Raw genomic sequence first — 18,047 nt, 5'->3', positions numbered from 1 at the left:
GCGTGATGCTGCAATCAAGATCACTTACTTTTCCTTTTGCTCACTCTACAGACCGCAACGAATGTACGAGCAAGGGGGTCAAAGTTCAAGGCGCAATGTTATGACAAAGTGGTACGTTCCAGTCGTATGCATACTGCATGCAACAACAGTATGCACTTCGTAAGGGCGGCTGCAGTACTGATATCTGTTTCTGTTGCACTGATTTTGGTCTTTTTTTTTTTTAACTGTCCCACGATGTTAGAGGAGTGCAGCACTAAATGGATTACTCTTTTGACTTCTCACGTAATGTAAACAAAAGTTAAAGGTTTTGCACAAAAGCCTTAGGTACATAAGATAAAACAAATCATAAGACTGGAGATATACTTGCTTTGAACTACACATTTGCATACACATCATGGCTACCTCGCATATTCTGCGTCCATTTGGAGTGCCGGTTGTGCACATCGTCAGAAATTAATGCTACGCTGATGCAAACGCATGCTTAAAAACAAGTCTGCCTCGACAATGAGAAGAACAAAGAATTATGCACAGTGCCAACCACTTGTACTCATCTTATGGACAATGTTTCAGCCCTCAGACATTCATCAAGTACTTTTATTTACTTAAGGTTTGAGTACCGAAAGCCATTAATAAATTACAGCACAAATGGTCGACACTGTGCAAGATCTTTGTCTCAAGTAACATTCAAAAGCTAAACCTCGCCTGATACATTTTCAAATCATGGATCGTGTTTTTTTGTGTGCAATACCTGAACCCTGCATTCTTTATCCCCCAAAAACTATAATACTGTATTATTTACAACAATTATTACTATAAAGGTAGATACATTTACCGCAAAAGTGCAGTAAATGAAACATCTGATACAATCCCCACATTTATGGCACCTGTAACTCAAGAAAACTTTAAATCAGTGACTGAAGACTGTTAACCTGTTGAAATGTGAGAGGAAAAATCAACAACTACAGCTTTTACCCACAAGACTATCCATGAAATAGGGTAACTAGACATTTAAAGTGTCCTTGGAGGAGTGAAAGACACCTCTGACATTGAACGGAGAGAAAACAGTTCCTAGTCCTTTTTCTTTTTGTTTGTGAAAAGATGAACCAGTCCAGGCACGAGAACCATGACGATCTGAGGCACGATGACGAATTTGACGAAGAACAGGCCGTAGAAGAGGCCTTGTGGTTGGACCGGGAGCGGCAGACGATTGACGTGGTACAGTCCCATGGACGAAAAGGCCAGAGACAGAGCCCGCGGGGCCCAAGGCAGGGACCATCCACCAGGCTTCCAGTACTGAGCCAGCCCCAAACCCAGAAGGGCCCCGCAGTCACGGGTCAGAGAGGAGAACGGGGCTGTATCCAGACGGATCCACTCTGGATGGCTGCACCATTTCTTAGCCAAAGCAATAGACCTGCAGAAAAAATAGAATATGTCCAGTTTAGGCGAGAAAAAAAAATGACACCTTCCCCTCGTGGAGCTTATTGCCCTGAACAGACTGACTCATCATAAATATGATTAAAAAGTCTCACCAGGAGAGGTTGATTCCCAGACGTCGCAGTCCAGCATGAAACATCACAGTGCCAGACAGCAGCCCGATGCTGAGGCTGAAGAAGAACAGCAGGGGGCGACCTTCAGGTACTCTGCGGCTCAGAACAATCCCCAGAATGACACCTGACAAGAACAATTCAAAATTTGCAATGAAAAAAAAAACACTGTTTGTATGAAGAAGTACTCAATTCAATACATCAGCCAAAAACAGTCCATACTTACTGGCTGTTTTACCCATTTATGATTGTTTAAATGTATTATTTTGATCATGAGAGTATGAGACTGTATTCAGACCTGTGATGCAGCCAGCGACAACCTGATGAGGAAAGTGGGCGAGGATGAAGATCCTGGACAGTCCAACTGCCACCAGCATCGCCACATAGAGCAGGTAGGGAACAGCTGACAACACCTTGCTGGAGACACACAGAAAGAGACAACAAAACACATTTTAGCCACCTTAAAAAAAAATAAATATAAGTTCAGGTGTAAACTATATTTATAATGTTTTTACCACCTTATCTTGCCATCAGGCAGCCTTTTCAAACACAAAATTGCTGCTATATAAGCCAAATATTGCTCTCGCCAAACTCTGCTTGCAAAACCAGTAATTTTACCTCGCAGAACACAGGAGTTGCTGGTCTACCACTGCATCGATCTGTTAGTTCGTTTGTGTTATTGACTTCTGTGAATCTTAATTAACCTTTAAAAAGACAGGGGTCACACAACAACACAAACAATCTGAGGCACCAGTGGACCAACAACTTCTCTGATCTGCACAGTAAAATTACTGGTTTCACCTGTGGAGTTTGGTTGGTTTAAAAAGAGTGATATTAGTCTTATATAATGTCAGTTTCCCATCAGACAAGTCTGACTAATGGCAAAGTAAAGCACTGAAAATATTCTAAATACAGCCTACACCTTAACTGATAATGCTGTTTTATGTAGCTAAAACATGATTTGCTGCTGATCCTTTCCACAGCAGCACAATGCTTCGGTTTGATGATGAACCACAATAAAGCTCCAGACGATTGGTATTACCATTTCAGATTTTAAATATCGTGATCACCATGTTTGATTACTACATTTTGGAAAACTCACAGTAAATACTGTCCAGCATCAACCAAAGTTAGCAACAGTCTCCCAGACACAAAACCTTCACTTTGCAAAGGACATGATGCCATTTCAAATGCTTGAGATTTTCAAATTAAAACTTGGTTAAATTATTTCAGTGTGTAAATATTTTCAGCACATTTTAACAATACCACAATAATACTGATAATTTTGGTCAATATAATCATGGTATAAAAATTTCATGCTGTTTCATCTCTACTAAGCGTCCATGCTGGTGGTAATACACTGACTATGGATAAGTACCTCATACAACCCCACCTAAAATATCTGAACTATCCCTTTAAAAGAGCTCTGATATCCTACAATGTCTCTATGTGTGTATTTTCAGAGCCAAAACAGCATATTTGTTTATTTTAAATGAACATACCTGCGAGTACGTGAGTACAGATATGACCCCAGTGAGGACACCACGACCCACCAGACAGCTGCCGTCACCATCGCGTGTCCCGACGGGCTGCCTGGGAGACAGACGCCAGCTTTAGAGCTCTGACTGCGCAATGAATCAAGCGCACTGACTATGACTAATACAGTCTGCATGTTTATCTGAGGACTTCTCACCTGGACCGGTTTCACAGGTGGAGGAAAACTGGTGAACTTTGGGTTGCTTGTTGACAAACAGACGTGATTCACCTATCCACCAGAACGGCCTCTCTCCAAACAGCATCCTGGGAAAATATTAAATCAGAACATGATATACAATAACATATTTTCCTTTATTGTAAAGGTTCATACTGCCACCTACTGTACCAGAGTGTGTAACATCATGCTTTGGGAAATGTTTGCATATCAAACCTATTTCTGTTTTTTTTTTGTTTATTTGTCCAACAATCATTTTCTTCTAACTTCCACCCAATCCTTACATCTGTCCCTTTCTACTCTAAAATTTTTACATTATATCATCCTACACATCCTCATCTTAATTTAGAGAGAAATTTATAATGTCTCCTTCTTTCACTGTCTTAATCCCACATTTCCTTCCAAAATTGTATTATTTCGTGGTGCATAAATGGTTTTGCTCCATTTCCACCAAAAAATAATTTCTAAAATATTACTGTCACGATTCTTAATTCTCTTTTTGCCAATTTATCAACAACCTTGTTTCCATCTACTCTCACAAGTGCAACAAAATGTACATATATTCTGTGTTTCTTAAGGTTTATTATAAGCAGATATAAAACTGCATTTCATCAGCAACATTTTACTTTTATTTTGATTGTTTTAACCTCCTCTATCAACTTAAGATACTTAATAACAGTTGTGGTGTGAGTACAGATAATCTGTAAAATATTGTTTTAAGGGGTTTATATTTTATTATTTGGGTCAGTGGATCAATTTGTATTAAACAATGGAGCATTAAGGTCACATTAAGAGGAAAAACTATATGAGGAAGATTTTTTTCAATTTTGCATGTCAAGTAAATTAAAAATAGCAAGAACAAAGTCAAACTCTCAGTATTGGTGCCAGTCCTGAGAACAAAATAAATCAGAGGAGAATAAAGTTGAAATTTTGAGAATAATGTCGAAATGTCAAGATTTAAGTTGAAATACCATATCTAGAATAAAGTCAAAACGGTATTTCAACTTTATTCCAGACATTTTGACTTTATTCATAAAAAGCAAACATAAAAAATGTCTTCTTATTCTAAATTATTTTGTTCTTATTCCTGACACTAATACTTAAAGGTAAACCTTTTTCTCGATATTTAAAAAAATATATACCCTCCTCTTTTTTCCTTTTATGCCTGACTCTAATATTCTTGTGTAGCATTATATTAATAATTATGATAGCCACTTTTATTATTATTTACATGCTGATGTAAATAATCAATGTTATCAATTTTTCTTTCTAACCACTGTCCTCCCTTTTGTTATAAATTATTTTTTACGTATAAATGAGAAAATGTCATTACTGGACTGTAGTGTAAATAAAAGGTTCCGCTGTTAACTGTTTCTACTCGGACAGTGCACACGGCTGGACTGTATTTGCTGATGCCGGAAGCTGCAACGTCAACCAAACAAAGTATAAAGCTGTGTCTCACTCAGTTGTTGTGAGTAAAAACTGAAAAAGCAGACACTTCAGTTGCCATTGTATCTACCTGAAATCGGCTGATTTTAATGTCAACAAGCCGTTTAGCTCCATGCTAACATGTTGGGGATGATGGAAACAGTCAAAGAGTAAAAGCTGCACATCAAAACCACGTTTAAAACATGTTGGCTGTTTCTTGTAGTCTTACCATTTAAACACCAAGTTTAACCACTCCGATATAGCTGCTACCCAAAGCACAGCTACTCCAGCCCGTTTGTTGATGAAATATGTGAATGGAAAGACGAGCAGAAAGGCTGCTTTGGGATCTCCCATATGAGTGACAACTTGCCACTGTTTTTCTTGGCTTATCATCCTCTGTTGGAGACTTTCAGCCATCCAAATGCCATGGGTGTAAATGGCCTCCATTCCTACGTCCTTTCTCTACATAAACGATGAAAACGATGACGATGAAAAGTCAAAACGCAGTCCTGGTTATCTTGTACTTCAGGAAGTGCTACAGCCCAGCAGGCAGTACCGTCATACCTCCAGTAGGGGGAGCACTCTGACTGGAAAGTGGCTGAAAGGGAGACAAAGCCACAATTTTCACCTTTCATGAATGGAATTATATTTACATCGAATTAACAACTGAAGAATTTGACAGAGAATTTAATGGTATATCGCGAGGTTTAATAGATTAAACTGTAAATATACGCCATCGTATTAGAATACATGGGTCTAGAAGGTAACCCTTAATTTTGAAACTCTCGCGAGATTGCAAGCATTGTTTCTCTATTTCCCAAGTTATACTAATAAATTACGGTTTATAATGTGAAAATACTAAGATTAAGGACTGCTTAACATTAAGGTCAAAAAAACGTGGCTAGAGTTTGGTAAATATCATAAGCTTGGCTTAAATTGACACTCTCGCGAGATCTTCCGCGGGTTTAGAGTTCCCGTTAAGTGACGATCGGGAGACAAAGCCACAGTTTTCAACTTCGATTAATGGAATTATAGGGGCATTAAATTTACTATTAAAGCGTTTAGAAGAACATTCAATGATATGACGCTGAGTTAAACAGATGGAATGGTAAATATAAGTCATTGTATTGGAATGAATGGCCCTTCTACGCACTTCGACACGCCCAGGTTTCGTCTCACTACGACATCGCGTCGTTTTACGTAAGGCAGGCGCTCCGGTTTCCTGGCGGAGAAGATGGCGGCTCCTGGACCGGGGGAGTATTTCAGCGTCGGGAGCCATGTCTCTTGCCTCACCTGCTTGGGCCAACGTCTACAAGGAGAAGTGGTCGCATTTGACTACCAGTCCAAGATGTTAACTCTGAGTATCCTTTGTTTGTTTCGAGCTGCGGGCGGCTTGCTGGCCTGCCTGGCTGCAAGGGCCTGTAGGGTAACCGAAAATATGTCAAATAGTGATCCGCGCAGGCGTAATTGGTGGCAGCCGAGTTGCATATCTTTGTCCGTTTTAAATATTTTCACTTGCGAGATAATCGTCCATCCATCTCTTATCAGTTGAAGACCTTGTTGGGGTTGCCGGGTCATTTCGTGGCTTCGCGATATCTGCTAGGGAGTGCATGTGTTTTGAATCCACTCATTGTATTGCCGGACCTCAACATGGATCACTATCTGGCAACGGATCCTAGTAAGGCATCATGGCTGTGTGCTCTCAACAGCCACAAACCGTTGCTAGTTAGCAGGCTAACTGACATTCAGCGCACCTCGCTCCGGCTCGTGATCACACATTTACCTCACGGAGTTTGTGATGCCATCTCTCGGAGATGCTAACGGTTATTTCCAACGGCTAACGTTAGTGATGAATGGACGGCGAGCAGCTAGCTTACCCTTCCACGCTAGTCAAGTTGCTGTTAGCTCGGCTAGCATGCTAAGTTTCGGTCATCCCCACACTGTCGCTGCGAGGTTAAGATAAAATAAGAAAAATGTCTTACTAATCCCACAACGGGATATTTTTAAGTGTTAAAGCAGCAGAGGGAAAACCCGAGTAACAAGGCAAAATATAATAAATGAGTAAACGGAATCAATGGTTGTATTCAAATTATAGCGTATAGGAAATATTCATACTATACATTGGCTCCGTTTACGCGCACACGGTATTCAGATTTTGCCATTATTCTGTAAAGGGCCATGTTCTAACTAAGCTGTTTACATGCCTAATGAAAATTAATATTCCTCTGATTTTCCCATTTGCATGCAGCTGTGCATACTCTGATTATGGTCGCTTCTTGCTGTCAAAATGATTTTTTTTTTTTTTTTTTTTTTTTAAGTTTTCCACTTTGTTTGACAGCACGTGTTCAAAAGGAGAAATGTTTCTCCCTCCAACCGCAAATAGCAGATTTCCTTTTTGCAGACATCTCTACTCCAGCCTTGCAAACTATTGGCTGGTTAGTTTATTTTAAAGCTTAGAGTGCAAGAGATTGTGTGCTGCAAACAGCAGTAATGGCCCCAACTAAGATGCCTATTCTGAATTTGCTCTTTACATGTCCAAAGAGTGCTCCTAAAACCAGAATAATGCCAGCGTGTCGTACATGTCTTACTCGGAATATGCTGCATTCAGAATTCCCAACCAGAATATGCTGTTTACATGACCTATATCAAAATCTCAAATTCAGAATATTGCCATATTCTGCATACTAGTGGAAAAGTAGTGTGCATGTGTATGTAGCCAGTGATATTGCACATGAGTAAATTTATCAGTTTTGGTGTATGTAGTTTATAGGGAGCAGGGTTGATTGTAAAGGATGGGTTGTATTTCTCTGTCACATCCTGTGGCTGAAGCAGCCTGTCACTAAAGGTGCTGCCCAGTGCTGTCACAGTCCTTCATGGGGTGGTACATGTTCTCCACCAGGAATGATGGCTTAAGCTGCGTTTTCACCACAGGAACCCGCCCCCCCAAGGGCTGGAAACTTCTTAGAGGAACTCTGTGTTTCCAAAGCAGGGACAAGAGTCTAAAATTAAGTTCTAGGGTTGTATTTTTATCTCGCAAAGAGTCCCTGCTGGGGGGGTAATACTTTCCAAAAGTACAGAAACTTTGGTTGGGGCTGAAAATTTCTAATTGGTCGACTATACAAAGCATTATATTCTCATTATATTATCATAATTTACAGAAATCTGTAGCAGCAGATGAGTTTGTGTTTTTTCGACACAGCGTGGATCACTGACAAAGTTCAGGCCTCACTTAGCATTTATGCTGAGGATGAAATCCATGTCTGACTGTTGTTACGGTGTCCCACAATAATGCCTGTCTTTTGCTTTATATGGCATCGTCGTCGCATAGTCACGCCCAAATGAAATGTAGAAACGGCAGTTGCAATTTTTTATGTCAGTGAATAGGTCTGAAATGGGGAAAAAAAGTCATGATTACTTTGACTGACATTGCGATAGTGGGAATGATCATTTTTGCATTACACATTACAAAAACTTGCGACTTGGTTTTGGTTCTGCAATTTGGATATTGCATTTAGCCATATTGAGATTTCAATAATATTGCGATTAATTTTGCAGCCCTATTGGTAAACTAGTTTGTCTAATCTTTGCGGTTCTTAAGACCTTGGGATGCAGACACCGTTTAGTCGTCATCGTCATTTCTCCCAGTGCTTCACTGGGTCATGGGGGTATCTCTGGACATAGGGGCCTTCTTAATCAGTCTTTGAAGTGAAGAGGCCTTTGACATCCTGAAATATAAAATGTGTTTCTGTGAAGCCATTTACGTCACTATCACACCACTCCTGCCTCTGACGTTGCAGCCACACACACCTCCGCGCTTAAGTAACAGCTGTTGTTCCACAAAAAGCTGTAATTAAAAATGTGGCTATCTTTCTCATCATCCTTGTTATCATCTGGTCACGAATTTACTGCCTTCCCCTGCACATTAACTTAGAAATGAAACCTTGAACGTTGATTTCAGTGGCCTTTGTGTTTGCTTTTGTATGACAGCGTGCTGCGTGTGAAGTCTTCGTTAAGTTCAAGACTGTGACCAAGTCACACTTGAAATTGAGATTGGCCACCTTTTTAAAGAAGAATGTGAACACAAATCGGATCCGAGCAGCGTATCCGAATTGAGCACTCAGGCTCGCACCTTGCTGTAGCCTTAATGTCATGGTTGAGATGCTCCTGCCCCAGCAGACCACTTCATATAATATGGCTCGTGCCACCACAGATTAAAAAGGGTCCTCAGGAATATGCCCATCACTCCAAAAGACCTGAGTCTCCTCAGCAGGTTGTCTGCCCTGGCCTTTTTCAAATGGCTCATTGGTATTGTCAGTCCAATTAGATTTATTATTCAGGTGAACACACGGCTGCCTGTCAGATTTCACCATCTCAGTGTCCATTCCCTGGATGTTCTTGTAGCTCAGTTAACAGTGTTAGCATTCACAAGCTTATCAGCTGGGCTGTGTACTCTCTCTCGCCCGACTCTGGTGACATTCTAATTCTTGGGTGAATTATGCTGCGGTTCTGTTTCAGTTCAACATGACTCAGCTGGTACAGGCATTATGGGTTCATTACAACCAATGTTAGCTTGCTGGTGGAAATGTCTACAGTGCATCCATTCATGGGCGTATCACATTATTTAGATGGTGTGCTGGGCCACCTCATGACTTCCACTGACTTGCGTCCTAAATGCAGTTGACTTGAACACGACAGAGCGGTGGGGTCAGACACCAGTGCAGAGATTTGCCAGTTGCACTGTGCTAGAAAAGCCTGGACATTTGCATTAGACAGTAGGTCTAATCTATGGCTCACAATGTAAGATTGCACCAATTTTTATGTTAAATTACTCTTAGTTTGAAGTTTGACCTGTTAACCTTTATTGCTAAGGTCAAACTTCTAAGGTCATGCTGTCACCGTCAAGTCAAATCTTAGCTTGTGTCAATTGTTTGTTTGTTTTTATTAATAGGCCAAAAAAAATGAAGGATCACTTGCACAACTGATGCCATCGATATGTTGAAAAATGTTGTAAATACGTGGGGAGGGGTTGTTTTCTGTCAGAATCACACAAACAGGTCTGACAAGCAGTGACAGGAAAAGTGGGGTTGATGCCTTGAGGCTCTGCTCTGTCAGGGTTTCTGAAATTTATTTATTTAGATTTATGTTAAGATAAATTTTCAACATTGTCCAATTACTTTATTGCATGTTTATGTATACAAGTTCAGAATTTAGGCTTTTGTCCATTCAAAATTTTCATCCTGGGAAAATGAAGGACTTTATTTGACTGCGAATCAGTGCACACAAGGATTAAGAGCTCATGTTTGGGTTCATTTTATTAATCAGGTACTTCATGAAATAAGTCAAGCTGCCACTGTGTCATTTAAAACGACTGACAGTGAACTCCTGCTTTGCGGCTGCATCTATGTGCGTGAGCTGTACATAATTTTAACACATTTACAACAAGTCTTCATTCATTCATCCCTGATTACTATAGGTGGCAGCACTGCTGCATGCTGTAACTGGCACCACCTCTCACTGTCAGTGTTAGTGAGCCAGTGTTCTCTGTATCATAAGCTTCTCTGTTCAGTCTAACTGCTGGTGTTCAGGTTCATCAGAGGTCAGACTTGAATGGTCATTATGTGTTGTGATGCATTGTCATGAAGTTGTTCGCCTTGACTTGAGTTCCTTCTCGAAGAATGTGCTTCCTCCAGCGGTAAGCCAAACCTCAACGACGTCATCCTGATCAACTTAGCCTATGTTTCTGATGTGGACATAATAAATGACCGCACTGAGACTCCACCCCCACTAGCATCACTGAATGTTAGCAAGGTAAGCCCATCAGCTTTGTCTTTGTCCTTTACATGTGTTGGTACCAGGATTTGTATAAAGTCTTTAAAGTTAATTTTAATACTTACATTTTTGAGGTTAGGAATGTGCTTTAATTTGAAAATACTCATTGAAAACTGCTTGATTGGTGTTTCATCTATGCAGTCACTCATCTAAACCACAGATCTTCTAATATTTGAAATGAAACAGTCATTCATCACATTTTTTGTCTGCTGGTGTGTTCACATGTCAGTCCTAGTTAGATAAGTCCTCTGTTCCTATATTCTGCAAATTAACAACCATTAAATAATTATAAACAAGGTTACTATAAGCAGCTAGTAAAATAAAAGTATACCTTCGTTGCTGTGGATGTAAAGGAATTATTTAAGCTTTATTTTTCAAATTGCGTTAATAGTAAAAATTTTGATTTGATGATAACAGATTCTAGAGTCTGGAAATTTTTTATTTAGGTACCGTGAAAGGGCTTTTACTCTTAAAAAGCTGTATGAAACCTGTGGTACTTGTTTGCCTCCATTGGCAATGAAATGATGTCTGAGATGTGAAAGATTAGTGTCAGAGAGACATAAATCAAATGTTACTGTATATACTCTTGAACTTGAAAATGCATGTAACTGGAAGCTCATAATTTAGTCTGAGCTGTGATTTAATCCAGGAGTTCGATCCCCAAAAGATGATAATTTTAATTTCATTAAAGCATTACAAAGCATATGATAACATTTCAAATCTTTGAGAGGTTTTCAACATAAAACTTGGTGACATGATTTGTGTATCAGTACTTCTCGAACATTTTCAGCACATTTTACCAATGCCACTGTGATACTCACAAGCATTATACTTTTGGTCACTATAATCGTGACATGAAATTTTCATACTGTTTATAAATACTTTATGAGCAGACAAGGGTCAGTGAATGCTTCATAAAAGAAATGTACCAGCCACACTGGATTCTGGTATAATGAGGCTTGGAAAGCCTGTGCTGTTTACCACATGTTCTTCAAATTCTGTCAAAATAAGGCCGCATTATGAGGAACTTATGAAATGTTCCCAGCATTGTCAGCCTGTGGTGACATATTCTGTCTATAAATATGGATTACCGAGAATCCAGACCCTGAATTGGGACACAATGGAAAAGTAGGATCTTCAGCATTGCTAAAATAAATCATTGTGTTTGTCTAAATTACACCATGTGATTAACTGTAGGCCTTTTCTTAGTTCATGGCTGTCAAAGTAAATAATGTTTACTGTTTGCTCTGTTAAACTCTTCACAGCTTGCCAATCGAGCACGGACAGAAAAGGAGGACAAGCTGTCCCAAGCCTATGCAATCAGTGCTGGGGTTTCTGTGGAGGGCCAACAGCTATTCCAGACTATTCACAAAACGTAAGAACTTCATACTCTTTTATGGTCAAACAAGGTGGAGGAGCTATTTGCTAACCCTGCTCAGTGTTTTATAGTGAAGATTAAAAGCATCAATACATGTGTGGGTCAGACGCTTAAAATCACAGAGTGTGTTGTTAAGAATATAAAATGATGCTGATTTCAACCTTGAAGGTCTTACTAAGCACATCTGAAAAGGCCCGCTTAAAACCTACCTGAACCCGACATTTAATTTGAAGAAGAGACACGATGTAAAAGGGGACTTGTGAGCAGTCACAGGTGGTTCAAAGCAGACCCAAGAATATTTAAACCTGATCCAAAATGTGGTAGACGCAAACAGACCCAATCACTGGCAGCCGCATGATGCTCCAGCTGTTAACAAGCAGCTGTGGTTAAAACAAGCAGCAATACATGTAATTTATCTTGGATTCCACAGTTTACACACTGTCTGCCTGAAAAACAAAACAAAGAAAAACAAACAACACATTTTAGTCCTGCAGTGGTGATGATGCACTGCAGGATTAGAGCTCAAAGCAAGTCCCATGTCAGTAGAGGAGGACCCCACCCCATTAGACTGAAAACAGTATGAACATTTGCTTGGATCTTGGTTACTAGTAACTTTGAGGGCTCTTGAAAATCTCCTGCTCACTAAGCAGTGTCATGTCAACCCAAGACTAAAAATAAATTCAAAACGAAACGTGTGGATGAGTCTGTCAGAACAAAACCAACTTACCAGAAACATGGCGGAAAGTGAAAGTAGCAAAAAGAAATTATATTGTATGAGCGAATGAATATGCACTTTGTCAAAGAGTCTTGTCTACTTTCCCACCATATTTGAAGGTGACTGACTTGCTCTTTTTGAGGCAGATTTGCCGCCTCTGTTATTTATTACTCTCAGCGTCACTACCTCACCTCTCCTCCACTTTTAAAAAAAGGAAAAAACTCACAGTGCAGATATCTCCCCTCTACATGAGTGTGTACTTTATTGCATTCAAACCATGTTTGTGCAGCTTGTGTGTTGGATGCAAGGTGGAAAGTTGTGAGAAATGTGAAAGTGGCTGGTAGATTTCAGTCATTTTCAGTTTCAGGGTGACTAGGGCTTATTCCAGACCAGTTTAAAAAGAGGTATCAGCAAAGAAATGCACACTTGTGATGTAATACTAAATTTGCTTTTAATGATCTGAAAATATCTTGTGGTCACAGCTTGTTCTCATTTCCCAATCTCAAAGATTAATAACTTAAGGATTACAGGAATTTTTTTTGATCTTGAGACAATAGAACATGAGAAATAATTTCCTTCATGTCTCCTGTGGCTGCCTGGAAAAAAAGTTAAACATTCTTTGTGTCAAATTCATGTTTGTTTCCTTGTTTGACATATTTGATTATGTCTGATTTTAGTCTCAGATATTTGATGAAGACCCTTCAACTGTTAATGGACACCTGTATGAGTGTCACTCAGATGCAACTTTTGTCAGTGGTCACACCATAATTACATTCGCATCTTGCATAGATTTCCTGTTTAATGTGTCAGATAAAAGGGTCAAGTAAAATCCTATTTTGTGTTCTGAATGAACACAACGAAAGAATTTTGGAATCAGCATGAAATTCCTTTAGTTGTTTTTCCAGTGACCAGATTGCTCAATATGAAACTTTTGTTGTTAGCTCTAGTTTCACTTTAACTCACCCACATGACAAATATCCTTTCCCTCTATTTATGTATGCAACATATTAGACATAGAAATAGTCATCATAATGGAGGATACTGCGTTCATATCCACCAGTCATAACCAAGTCATGGAAATCATTTAGTAGAGGAAGTGGAAGGCTACATAAAACATTTTCCACTCTGTCTGGATTGTAACCCAAGAGTTGCAAAACACTCACACGCACACTTGATTCAGCACAGGCTTTAGGAAGTCGCATAATGAGTGTGGAGATCGACAAAGTCTGTGAAGGCCGGAGGTTGTGGTGGATGAATCTGTAAAACCAAGACAGGGTTATTCAACCCATGTGAAATAAAAGTCATTGTTGACTTTTTATTTTTAGACTTAGTTGACATATTATTTTAATTTATACTTATTATTGTCAGTTTTCAGCCACAGTTTGGTTAGATTTAAGAAAAGAGCATGGTTTGGGATAAAATGGTAAATCAACATTGATGTAAGGTTTTACAAGAGATGAACAGTAACAGTAGCTTTCTGGCAGAAAGCCCTGAAAGCAAACTTTCCCATGTTCCAGCCGCTTCAGAATATGAAGAAATATCCCGTGTAAATCTTGCAAGAATTTTGCAAATCTAGGCCTGCCATCTTGACAAGACCTTCTCTGCTACAGACAACATGATGTGTATTTTTCTTTGCAGCATCAAAGACTGTAAATGGCAGGAGAAGAACATTATTGTGATGGACGACGTCGTAATCTCACCGCCTTACCAGGTTGAGAACTGCAAAGGCAAAGAGGGAAGCGCTTTAAGTCATGTACGCAAAATAGTAAGTATGCTTTATATCTATGAAATATTTCTCCAATAATACATGGCTTTAGGGGGGGCAACCAACAGTACTCAGTATGGATTATTTTTTTCTTGATTAATCACGTATGAATAAACCTAAAGATATTCAAGCAGCACTTAATTAAAGAAAAGCAGCAAATCCTCACATTTGGGAACATGGAACCAGAATAATTGTCTGGTGATAGTGATGATTTATACATGTCAGTGATTTTGAAGAGATTTGTATTTTTTCCTTTACACACTCTTCATCAAGCACATATAAATGTTTCACTTGTCTTGCCTGATTAGACGTGTCTTCAAGACTGTGTGACTGTTTGTCTTCCTTGCTCTCTGTGTTTTGATGCACCTGTTAGTGAGACAAACCACCCACCGCCAACATTAACTTTATTGGACGGTTCTGCATCACAACAGCATTGTAAAAACCATAGAAAAATAAATGTGTATTTCACAACATAATTTGCAGTGGCTAAAGTTGTGAAAAAGTTAGATTAAAGTTTAGGGTAGCACAGCATCTGCTCCTGTTTGACTGGTAGAGATTCAGTGTCAGACCCCTGTTCTTGCAGCTGTTAGGGCTGGGTTCTGAACTTTGGTACTTTTCAGGCAGCGACTGAATTGCTTTGATCTTGACGATTATTGAAAAACGCCTCGTCATTTGTTACCAAATTCCAGTATTAGGGTCAGTGAGCAAAGAAGCATGAAGCCTGCTCGTACCAAGAGTCACAGTCTCATGTTGCACATTGTGGAGGCATGGAGGAAGAGAAAGGGAGGGGTATCGTTGTTTGTTTTTATACTGCCAGTTAAATATTTGTACCAGTGATCTAACACAGGTAAGTCAGAGAAGTACCGTTTGTTAACTAGCCAGTGTTGGTGAGTCTGTTCACCTTATGTCCACTTAAATGGAAGTCCTGTCCTCGCCACAGTGGGAACAGATAACCTTGAATGTTTTTGACAGCAAGCATGGCGTTGTTTATAGAGCAACAGGTCAAAGTAGAGAAACACCTAAGGTTGACAGTTGGGCCCGTGCTAGCTGCTCTTTTAGTAAGAGGTCTCACTCTGTCGCTATTTCTCAGTCCCACACATGTCCCCTAAATTATCTTTCACCTTCTCTTCTCCTTTGGATTAGGCAGACTACGGTTTGTTCATGTTCCTTTTGACAGTTATTTATATTTGCATATAGTTTAATACTGTACTGATATTCCATCAGTTTCTTTATTTTAGTCCAGTTATCCAGGCTATGAAAGTTCGCATAGTAAAAACAGTTTCTCTAGCTGCTCCCAGGTCGTCCAACAGCTTCTTGCTTTGAGGTAAATAATTGTACAGTATTGAAATCAAGGTAACAATGTTGCACCGGAAGTGAAAAGTGATATGAATGATATTCAGCCCTAGATGCTACGTCAGCAAGAAGCACTCAGGCACATCTGAATGGAACACAGCCACCTCAGATCTGTGGCATGGTTTTGTTCCATACTCCGTGTCACTTCAAGATTCACAGGGAACATTTCAAAAGCTTTTGCCTGCCTGATTTTATTGACTTTTGGATTTTGTTGATTTGACTTACATTTTTATGATCCAGATTCCAGGGTGTTTTATTTTGAAAATTGTCCGGATGCTCTATGCTGTTCCTGCCCAGCTCAACCTGCTCTGTGTAGCTCAGTGTGACGCGTCAAAAAAAAAAAAGAAATACGCAGACTTTTGAGTGGAGACACTTCTGGGACATACTGTGGCACTTCTAGTGAAATTACACGTGTTGTTCAGAATGGCTGTGATCAGCTCCAGCTGTGTTGCATCTGGAACCTGACACAGCTGTGCTGGGTGGAATCAACATGTTACTTCAGTCTGGTGATCACATAATGTTCAGCAAAGGTTCACCAGACTTGACCTGTAGGGTCTAATCAGACAAGACAATTGAACACATATATGAGTGTGTCAGGGCTGTAACACTACGCCATAAGACTGACCTTTTCCAGTCAGTTGAATATTTAAATAATCATTTAAATATGAGGAGATCGCTGCACATTTTCAGCCTTTTTACTGGAAGGCATTCAGTGTTACACTCTGCTTACTTTCTCACTTCTACAAACCCGTCCTACCTGCAGAGAAACTGCTTGTATTTTATGTCATTGTGATTTTTGTAATTATTTTGAGACTGAACCGTATTATTTATAGGCTGCTTATCTGTGCTGCTTTTTGTACAACATGCTGCTGACTGGAGTCATCAGTTTAGTGGGCAGCCCCTGGTGGTATATCAGGAAGCCCAACTGCTCCCTGTTAAGATACTGATGTTTGACTAATGACTAATGTTTTAGTGTTGTTTTTTCACTGAATCGGTGTGAAAATTGTTCATACATGTTGTTTCATCCCTGCAGGTTGAGAAACATTTTAGAGACGTGGAAAGTCAGAAGTCCATGCAGCGTTCACAAGCACAGCAAACACAGAAGGACTCCACTTTATCTTCTTGAGTTGGCAGTGTGGGTCGGCCGGGGAAGGCGACGCAGGTGGTTTTGTTCCCACTGCCAGACTAAGTCGGCATTCCTTGTCCTCAGTCTGAGACCACAAGGAGGAGCGCTGAGGGCCCTGGATCCAGAAGATCAAAATACCATTAAATGAAAAAGACAAAAAAGAAAGAGGAAAGATGAAATCTTAAATTAGACTTTATAAAGAATAATTTAATCATGAACCATAAAGCAACCATAGTTTCCTTAACTAACTTGTCTCATTCTGTCCCCACTCCTCTCCCCTTGTCCCTGAAACCTTTTCTTTTTCCACCCTCCTTCCTTTGCCTTCAGTTCCATTTCAAAAAGAGAAAACTAGAGCAGTCAGAAAGGCTTGTTAGCTTTATTTTCTGTCATTGTTTCCTTTTTTGCTGTATCCATGTTCTACTGTCTGTATTTTCTGTATTTTAAACAAAATGTGACTTGAAATGCCACACTTTAAAGGACATTTTCTAAAATAAAAGTAACAAAAATTCTGACTGTAATACTGTAATTTTCAACAACTTTTTAAGGTCTCCTGAGGAATGAATTCATTAACACGCTGTAGTCATTCTTATTTTTAACCCTGAGAGAACAGGAATTATTCAAAGTATGTAACAACTGTGGGACGTATTTAAGGGAAAAATACTAAGCTTGCATATTTGTGGCTAGAGAACTCAACACGACCCTCAGTCATCCTTAAAGGGACAGTTCACCCCATAATCAAAACATGACAAACACAAACATTTTTTCTTTTGGTCTGTTGTGCTATTTTATTCATCCAGGTTGTTTTTGTGAGTATTTTCTCTCTACAGTCAACTCCTTTACTAAAGTTAAAATGAAAAACTACAGGTCCTGAAATGTACTCAGTGTAAAAGTAAGGTGGCCTCTGAAGGACATTTCTACCTGCCGCTCTGTCATTTTCATCTTTTTTGTCTTAAGTCTTTGTCGTCCTGTTCCGACTTTTTTGTATTTTTACATGTTTTACTTCTTGCTGCCTCTCTACGACATTTTTTTGTTGTCGTTTTTTGGCGTCTTTTTCATCTCATCTCTCGTTACATCGGAAGTTGTCCTGTTACATTTGTCTTTTTGCACGTTATGTCGCCGTACATCTTTCATCTTGTTGCGTCTTTTTCAACTTGTCTTTTTCATTTTATGCCGTTTTTCTTGTTACTTTTTTGTTCGT

The 18,047-nt window shown here is 39.5% G+C and overlaps 2 protein-coding genes across 2 annotated transcripts; one reads left to right on the top strand and one right to left on the bottom strand.

Moving 5' to 3' along the window:
* Window positions 1-298: 298 nt before the first annotated feature.
* On the bottom strand, window positions 299-5,260 carry g6pc3 (glucose-6-phosphatase catalytic subunit 3). Its single transcript, XM_084740823.1, has 6 exons — window positions 4,913-5,260; window positions 3,238-3,344; window positions 3,047-3,137; window positions 1,843-1,961; window positions 1,530-1,671; window positions 299-1,411 (listed from the first exon to the last, which is right to left on the bottom strand). Exons 1-6 carry the CDS (start codon window positions 5,128-5,130, stop codon window positions 1,069-1,071), a joined length of 1,020 nt encoding a protein of 339 aa, XP_084596949.1. The 5' UTR covers window positions 5,131-5,260; the 3' UTR covers window positions 299-1,068.
* A 622-nt stretch (window positions 5,261-5,882) lies between these two features.
* Window positions 5,883-17,367, top strand: lsm12b (LSM12 homolog b). Its single transcript, XM_084741207.1, has 5 exons — window positions 5,883-6,044; window positions 10,358-10,491; window positions 11,778-11,887; window positions 14,244-14,370; window positions 16,757-17,367. The coding sequence occupies exons 1-5, from the start codon at window positions 5,918-5,920 to the stop codon at window positions 16,847-16,849; spliced, it is 591 nt and encodes a 196-aa protein (XP_084597333.1). The 5' UTR covers window positions 5,883-5,917; the 3' UTR covers window positions 16,850-17,367.
* Window positions 17,368-18,047: the final 680 nt, after the last annotated feature.

This window comes from Lutjanus erythropterus, chromosome 17 (assembly GCF_056507025.1).
Source record: "Lutjanus erythropterus isolate fLutEry1 chromosome 17, fLutEry1.hap2, whole genome shotgun sequence".
NCBI classification, from domain to species: Eukaryota; Metazoa; Chordata; class Actinopteri; order Lutjaniformes; family Lutjanidae; genus Lutjanus; species Lutjanus erythropterus.
This window is presented reverse-complemented; position numbering and strand designations above follow the sequence as displayed.